The 8,649-nt window shown below is 34.6% G+C and overlaps 3 protein-coding genes across 3 annotated transcripts in view; 2 read left to right on the top strand and 1 right to left on the bottom strand.

Annotated features, from left to right (window-relative positions):
• Positions 1-72: 72 nt before the first annotated feature.
• Positions 73-5,091, top strand: LOAG_10368 (SKP-1 protein). Its single transcript, XM_020448145.1, has 16 exons — positions 73-140; positions 485-560; positions 736-828; positions 944-998; positions 1,079-1,197; positions 1,405-1,545; positions 1,650-1,813; positions 2,020-2,089; positions 2,211-2,277; positions 2,529-2,584; positions 2,670-2,833; positions 3,001-3,078; positions 3,398-3,581; positions 3,726-3,822; positions 3,946-4,073; positions 4,633-5,091. Exons 1-16 carry the CDS (start codon positions 121-123, stop codon positions 4,768-4,770), a joined length of 1,650 nt encoding a protein of 549 aa, XP_020301684.1. The 5' UTR covers positions 73-120; the 3' UTR covers positions 4,771-5,091.
• A 465-nt stretch (positions 5,092-5,556) lies between these two features.
• Positions 5,557-6,059, bottom strand: LOAG_10367 (hypothetical protein; the record flags this gene model as incomplete). The annotated part of the gene is made up of 2 exons (XM_003145891.1): positions 5,557-5,708; positions 5,978-6,059. 2 exons carry the CDS (start codon positions 6,057-6,059, stop codon positions 5,557-5,559), a joined length of 234 nt encoding a protein of 77 aa, XP_003145939.1.
• Positions 5,748-8,649, top strand: part of LOAG_18708 (hypothetical protein) — a gene marked incomplete at its 3' end in the record, with an annotated part of 7,612 nt that continues 4,710 nt past the window's right edge. Inside the window, exons 1-3 of the mRNA XM_020451371.1 lie at positions 5,748-5,768; positions 7,894-8,015; positions 8,400-8,543. Of these exons, the coding sequence (XP_020304851.1) occupies positions 7,917-8,015; positions 8,400-8,543 (243 nt within the window). The 5' untranslated portion in view covers positions 5,748-5,768; positions 7,894-7,916. The remainder of the gene's footprint in view (positions 5,769-7,893; positions 8,016-8,399; positions 8,544-8,649) is intronic.

The raw sequence follows: 8,649 nt of genomic DNA, 5'->3' as shown, positions 1-8,649 counted from the left end.
ATATATATATATATATATATATATATATATATNTATATATATATATATATATATATGTATATATATATATATATGTTTTAGCATTTTACTTGTGTTTTGAAGAGCTGTGCTGCAAAAAGGATGTCAGTAAAACTCGCCGAGTATGTTTTTTTTTTCATGTGTCTTTTGCTTTCGTATATTTTTGGAGCATAAGCTTTCTGATGTCCTCCAAAAAGTGGACTAGGATTGCTGGGGCTATATATGCGCGTTACTTAGACCGTAAGAATTAAAGGTCATATTAAAGGACGTAAGGATTAAAGGATAAAGTTTATTCTGTGGCTCCTTGTAGAGAGAAATTAGTTAATCATAGTCAGTAAAGATTATGACTGACTAATTGGAGCGGTGTATGGCTTAAAAAGTACATGAGTGCTTAGTATTTGAGATTTCACTAACTTCATTGTTCGTTTATTTCCATAATATGTAGTCATTACCATGAAAATTACAGAATACTTCCACCTCCATCTTCTACGTCAGATGAATGGTCATCTGTTCGTCGCGACCCATGGTTTCAAGGACGAGAAGTAAGTCCCTTAATTTTGCTGCATATTTTGACACGATATGCAGTCATGAGCTATATTTGCTTATTTGTTGCATAACTGTCATATGCTGATCGTATGAGCATAGAGACAATGGGAACCAAATATTTCACATATATTCTTTAAGCACTGCATAAAATCAATGTAGTTGCTGTTTCAGGATGCCTTGAAAGATGATAATATTGGAGCCGTGATACTGAAAGAGCCACCACCATATGGCAGAAGAAATGGCTGGATACCGAGGAGCGCAGAAGTAACTAGCAGTTCCTTATTTTTTTTATTTTAGTTAATTGTAGCATCATTTAGTTGACAAAGTTCCTTCAAGTGCTTCTTACAATGAGCGTTTTTTTCTTTTTCTTTTTTTGCAGGATTTCGGTGATGGTGGAGCATTTCCCGAGATACCTGTGGCTCAGTTCCCTTTAGGTAGTTTTATTTTGCCCTGTCATTTTGACAGCAGATTATTTAAAAGGCTGGTTGAACTAGTGGCCGTTTTGTCATTTCAGGCATGGGGATAGATTTGCGCAAGAAGGCTAGCAGCGATAAGACAATTGCGCTTCAGTGTGATGCGGAAGGAAAGTTGAGGCATGATGCAATTGCTCGGATTGGACATTCGAAGGATAAAGTAGGTCTAAATTTTCCGTGAGACTCATCGTGTAGTTTATTATATTACTGTCAGTTATGAGTTGTTGCTGCGTCAATTGTTTGCAGAAAAAAACGTTCAAATAAGTCTCTTTCTAGTTTTACAACATGAATTAGAATGCAAAAGCGCTTAATTGTTTTCGTTTTTGTATGGGTTGCCAGCAAAGTCTTTTATGAATCATAGCTGCAGATAATCTATACGAGACTGGCTGATATGAAGCCAAAAATGTTAGAAGAAGAAGACGAATCATTCCAAAAGCCGGATGAAGAAGCAATTGCACAGCAAACTGAAGCTACTCGTTTGGCACTGGAGAAGATTACTTCGACGAAGGTATGGTTTTATAGATCCGTTCATAAATAAAAATTTCCGGATTTTTAAATGTACATCCTATAACACAGTGAAACTCTTTCTCAACCATCCAATATTTCCTTTAGGTTGCAAGTGCTTTACCTGTTCTTCATGCGCAGAAACCAGATCCAGTACAATACATACGCTATACACCAAGTCAGCAAGGTGGTGGACATAACAGTGGCGCTCAGCAACGAATTATCCGTATGGTCGAGGTACAGCAAGACCCAATGGAACCTCCGAAATTTAAGTGCGTTGTTTTCTTTATATTTCTATTATTTAAAATTCGTTGTTATATTGAGTGACTATTCATGTTTCCGTTATCATAAACTATTGGGATATAAAAATAAGTCATGTCACAATTTTGACGTGAATGCGAGAGAATCATGCGATTTAGTAGGTGATAATTGATCATCGCTGCTGTTTAATGATATTGTTATACTTGCTCCGTTTCAGGATCAATCAGAAGATACCACGTGCTCCTCCATCTCCACCAGCTCCAGTTATGCATTCGCCACCTCGCAAGGTTCTTTTTCTATTTTTGTGCTTTTAGTTCTGCATTACTTGAAAGTTTACAATAGCTTCACTTTTTAATTTAATCTCACCGTGCTTTACAGTACTGGTGTTTTGAAGCTTAATCTTTTCAGACAACCGTGAAAGAACAAGCTGACTGGAAAATTCCACCATGCATATCGAATTGGAAGAATCCAAAAGGTAGTTTGTTATTTCTGTCAAGAAAAATTTCGGAATCATTTGGATATGGATGTTGTTTTCTGTATTTACGTTGTCCAAACTTTTTTGAATTCTATGTAAACTCACTCTAATTTGAGGAGTAAAAGGAACTAAGACAATATATTTCTTTTGTTGCTTTTTGGCGTTTATGCCATTTGTTATACAAAGAATGTAATAAACCTCAAGGGACATATTTAATTACGGAGCTTTATTTTATATTAGGATATTTCCAGGATTTACTATTGCACTGGATAAGCGGTTGGCTGCTGATGGAAGAGGCCTACAGCAGGTTTTGATATTTATGGAGTTTTTAATACTTTTTAAACAAAATGACCGCAAATTTAGTTTCTGGTCACTTCAGATTTTTTTTAAAGGTTCATATCAATGAAAATTTTGCCAAGTTAGCGGAATCATTGTATCTGGCTGATCGTACAGCTCGTGAAGCTGTCGAAACGCGTGCACAGATGGAACGTCGTGTCGCTCAAAACAAGAAGGCTGAGCAGGAGGAGAAGATGAGGGCCATGGCTGCAAAAGCCAGGTTTGTTTTACCTTTGAAACTATGGCGGTTAATAGGAAATTCGTTTTTAAAACTTTTTTGAGAAAAATTTTAGAACTTTTGTTTGCGCAACATATTCTTAACATGTACATATGGATTGCGTACCATGCGATCATTTCTGCTGAACTTCATTTTAATGCATGTTATAGGCAAGAACGTACTGTTCTTAAGAAAGCACATGAAGATGATTCATTAAATCAAGAAGCTCGTGAACGTGATCAAATCAGGTAGATTAAATGCTTTTACTGATCCTTGTTTGCAGGTTTTTTTGCCTTTGAAATTTAAATATTAGTGAAAATCATATACAGTTTATGAGGACCTAACGTCATTACGTCTTTCCAACAAAACAAAATTTTCTAATTTTTTACTGCCAAAAGGATAAGATCACATGTTTTTGGTCTCTTAGTGTATTCAAATAAAATTATTAGCTAGGTTATCAAGTGGAAGTGCTTTTTTTAGACGAAAATATCCTTAAATAGAAAGTGGTGTACGAAAATAACTGAAACTGAGATTTAAGGTTTGTTTAATTTCCGTGATTTTTTGCAGGCGTGATCGCTTAGATGAACACCGTCGTGAAAGAAATATTGCACGAAATAATCCAGATAAGTTGGATAGGTTTAAGAAGAGTCGTGAACGGGATATCAGCGAGAAAATTGCACTTGGTTTACCAGATGCTCGAGCAAGACATCACGAAACGCAGTTTGACCAACGACTCTTTGATCAGTCTAAGGTTCTTTTTTTCAAATTTTGCGCCATTTTTTGTTGAATATTAGTTTACATTGTTCCTTGTTTTAAGCCTTTAATTCTTGTTGAAGTTTTTTGATCATTATAAAAGGCAAAACAATTTTAAATCATTTGCGGCTTCTTTTTTCAGGGATTAGATAGTGGTGGTATTGATGATGAAACCTACAGCGCATACGATAAACCATGGCGTGCTCAAGACAATATTCAGCAACACATTTATCGACCGAGTAAGTTGCATTTGTTGGAGAATTTGATTCTTTTATACTCGTTATTTAAGTGGCAAAAAGTTTAAGTTAAAAAAATATGAAAGTGTTCTTCAGATTTTAAAAATCTTAGAGCTATTATTGCAGGCAAAAATCTTGATAAAGATCTTTACGGTGATGATTTGGATCGTATAATTAGTACTAATCGATTTGTTCCTGATAAGGGATTTAGCGGTGCCGAACCTGGAGCAGCACGAAATGCGGGACCTGTCGAGGTTTATTTCATCCATTATCGTTGCGCTCTTTATTATTTTGGAATAACGCCATTCGTTTTTCCTTGTCGAGTCTATTCTTTCTGGAGGAGGGATATGGAATTAACTTTGATCTCACTTTGCGTATAAACTTTCTTTTACTGAATTTAATCGACCATTTCAAAGATAATGTGTTTCCTTGGATTTTTCTTTTCCCAAGTTTTTCCTTTTTTCCTAGTTGCACGTGACAGCAGTTTTTAAAATATTTATATTTTATCCGTTCTTTGAACAGTACAAAAATTCATTAAAATTAGAAACATGTTTTCCTTAATCCATTTCATTTCGAATTTCAAAACACGGATCCATTCTTTTTACTTCCATTAAAAGTCTGTAAAAAAATGAATGAAAAACTAAACGAAGTTTTTGTTCTGAACAGAATTTGATGAGAATTTTAAGCAGATCTCATTTTTAATAAGAGATAAAAGAATTCTATCATGCTATTTTCTCCTTAATGTTGATTTCATTATTCTTCCGAAATTTTTTAGTTTTTTTTTTTTTTGTTACTCTACAACTTAATTTCCAGTTCGAAAAGGAGGAGGAGGATATCTTCGGTCTTGGCCAGTTGCTACAGTCAGCTAAAGAATCAGGCAAGGAGTTGAAAAAGAGAGCAGCTGATGGCAGTGCTGATGAAGGTTCATCGTCATTTAAGAAACGTCGGTGAATAGTTTCTGTACGTTTATAAAGTTTTTTTTAATAGAATGTTTCTGATCTTTCTTCTAATATCTGTTGTGAAGTTTATTGTTGATTTCTGTTGTGAGACTGTAGTAATTGTATGCACATTCAAGTGTACCTCATTACACACAATTTAGAACCACATTAATGTGGTGGGTTAGAAAGCACATTTTCTGATTTCCCTCCTTTTCTTAGAAATTTTCAAAAATGAAATTTCTGAAGTTGTGTCATACTTTGAAGAAGAAAATATAGGCATCGAAGAATCGAGGTTTACCTGTCATATATACTTTCCACGCATATTTCAGTTTACATACACAAATCACAGCATAACCAATGTCTGCAATGATGACGGACTCATAAGTTGCTTCCGTAGTTCAATTAAATTGTTTTATGCATAACCTGTGAACTTTAATATCGGTATCGAATGATTTGAAAAGCTTCATCTTGTGTTCATAGTATTTTTCATAAATGTTTTATAGATATTATAGGTTGCATTAACATTTCCTATCTAAATGAGGGATGAATGGTAACACAAGGAAGCCTACAGATCTAACAGTTCGGTCATTTCTGAGTTTGTTTTTGAAGCTCTGTCAGTTCTTATATATTAAAAAGCGTCTCATGTGTCCCACTGTCACCTATTTGAAATGTTCTACATTTTATTTCTTGTAAGCCCAAGCCTCTAAACCTTTCGTGCTAACTTTGCTTTTATTGTAATCACCGCGTTTCAGGTTGATATAAACCATTGAAGCTGATTTTGATTTTTTGAACCAAAATTCTACATAAAGAAACCTACTGGTTTACTGTTTTCTCGTACTGGAGTGCTTCCTAGTTGTATTTTCTGATTCGGAACATCTTGTTTTTCATTTTTCAGGTTCAATTCAATGTCTGCTTTAGCTTGTGGCGCCTTGAAATCATCTTTTCGTTTAACTTAAAAAGGACGGATGAAGATGAAAATTATTATAACCGTAACCACTGAGAAGTTATACAGTGAGTGTTATCCACAGTTGTGATGAAGGTGTATGTTTCGTGTTCTTACTATGCTATGATTTGTGCTATAATGAACTGATTTTTTTTCATGTTTTGAAAAGTTGTGGATTTCATACTCTTCAAGTTCCGAAATTGTATTTTCCAAACAATTCCCATCAGATTATTTTCCGCATGACTCTGAAATGATGTAAATGCAGAAGTGAACTCACTTTCTGTGCCTTTAACTGGAAATGCAACTGTACTCCTCATCCCGTAATACGTATCTGCTTCTTTTGCGCTAGGATCCTGCATTTTTGAAAATGCTTTAGAAAAAAAAGTAATAGCAACCAGAAATTAGTGATAAAAGGTGGTTTAGGTTTAGGGTACAGCCAGTAGTACAATTCTGATGTCCCGGAATATTTTGTCATTTTCAAGACCTCTTTAAGCATTTCGATTTGCATCTTTAAAATGCGGAAGTTCACAGTTGCAGTTTTAGAGAGCGTGTGAGGTTATGAATGAAGTATATTGTGTTGGGGAAAAAAAGTGAGCGAACAATTAGTACCAGAAATTCAGGTAAATGCCCTGGCTTGTACGGACGTTTAGATTTCTTCATTGCACAAGATAACAATAGGATCGCAATGGTAATGCTACTAGTGATGCTTGTAATGAATGTTGTCATTGGTATTGTAATTGTGAACCACAAATACATTTGTTTAAAGATCCTAAAATTCTTGCATTTAAGGTTAATTATGTGCTATGGGTCATCTCCCTACTACCATTGCATGAACTGTTTTTCGTTCAGTTCGTTCAGTTTCGTTCAGTTTAGAACAGTTCGAGAACTCACCTTTATCTGAAACTGAGAGTTCTGAACTTCAACTGCATGATTTAATAGTTTTGCAAGTGCAAATTTTAGATAAATCAGAATAAGGTCTTTTAACAATACCTTAGAAAAATTCCATGAAGTATCCCAAGGAGAAGGATTTATATTTTTAACGCAGACCGTCTTGTATGCTTTGATAGAAAATGGAGCATTCTTGAGTAGAAACTTCTTTTTGCTGCATTTTGCAGACGATATGCAAATGTAAAACATCTGGGAATGCGAAATTGTCCTTTATCCGCATAATTTATCATTGAACTATTGATTACAATCGATGAATTTATCAAATACCATTCGTAAGAGAGACGATATCGTAAAGTCTACCAAAATATACTGGTAGGAAAGCCAGGAATGAATAGGCTCAACTTTTTAAGCTTCTTATTAGCCCGGGACATGGTGGTGAAAATCCCAGTAAGAGCGATTTTAGCAGTAATGACAATAAGTTTAAGTCAGATGCAATGGGAAGTCGGTCATTCTCACGAACTAAAGATTTTCCACTTCATCGAAATACACCACCTATATAAGCGGTGGTAAGGGAGACTTAGTAAAACGACTGGGACGCAGTGGTTGCATAGAGTACTCCGTATTCGGCACGGAAAGTAGATTCAAAATTTTGGAACTTTCACTTTCGGAAGTTTGGGCTAGTGGTAAGAATATTTTGGCTGGTTATTAACTGATAGCCGTTCCGGTTGCTCTCCAGAAATGTGACACTAAGGAATAGGGCATAGCATAATCAGAAGTGTCAGATATGTATCAAAATCATTAACATATCTATATCTGTCATTGATCACTGATGAAAAGAAAACTTTTAAATGACTGAAGTCGTGAGAATGGTAGCCACAAACATGATTAAGTTATTACAACTTTCACAACTTAATTTTGCTTCCAACTTGATTAGTCTTTAATATCCCTCTTGTCTTTATGACTACCGCTAATAGTAGTAGTAAGAGTAGCATAGCAGCGCATGTATTTCCTTTTTTTTTCCTTTACTGAACACATGTATTTTTCTTCACCGAGAACCTCATATAATGTATTGCGTAATGATAGTATGTATACCTTTTTACGTATATCTTTGCTTACTTATGCTTATTTGGTAGTACCTGGTAGTAGTTCCATTTCCGTATAACTAGTAGTACGTATACCTTTGCTTTTTTTGATGAAATTTTCATATCCACAACTTGAAGGAATAGGATTTTGATCCTTTCTAAAAAAATTTTCTTATTGATGATTTATGTAACTAAATTTTAAGCAGTTCAAAAACTTTTTCAGGTGTTAATACTGTCAACTTATGGATGGACGTCGAGATCATCAATGACTTTTTCAGTAAGAAGCTGAATGTTACATTACAAGAAGAATGGCTAACCGAAGTAATGATATATCTTCGTTCCTTAGTAAGTTTAGACTACTTTATGATGAGTAGCTGATAATTCCTTTTGATTAATCAGATCTGGTATGCTATCCGTTCTAGGTCGTTCTGGAAAAACAGTGCAACTCCTGGACGGATAAAGTTTGAGGGTGGTCACTGTGAATACTATTTTTATCAGTGATTGTATTAATAGGTCGATAAATAAATCCAAAAGTAAACTAGGATGAACGAAAAGGTGAAATAGATGCGGACCCAAACTTTTTCCATTTTATATTTCCTCTCCTTCTTTCTATCTATTACCTTAACTTTTTTTGCTGCTGTTTTTCAACTTATGAAATAATTATGTGACTGATTTTGGAGAAATATTGCAACCTCTGGAATATGTAATTTTTTATTTAATTTTTTTCAGGAATTTAACAATGATTCTTTACTGTCAGCTGTTTATGAGCAGTGGCTTTACACTGACCTCAAAATATCCACAAAACCAAAGTTATCTTTATCAGCTCGTAATAGCTCGACGCAAACGATATTTGAAGGTAATTTCGTGGTGCAGGTATGGTTTATTTTCGTTTTTTTTTTTTTTTTTCTTTTAGACAGACGAAATAACTAAGGCAACATAATTCCAGCATCAAATAATACAGGTCACAGTTCAACTATAA

The sequence above is a fragment of the Loa loa genome (assembly GCF_000183805.2).
Source record: "Loa loa unplaced genomic scaffold supercont3.458, whole genome shotgun sequence".
In the NCBI taxonomy this organism is placed as follows: Eukaryota; Metazoa; Nematoda; class Chromadorea; order Rhabditida; family Onchocercidae; genus Loa; species Loa loa.
The sequence above is the reverse complement of the archived record's forward strand: the minus strand, read 5'-3'. Positions and strand labels throughout refer to the sequence as shown.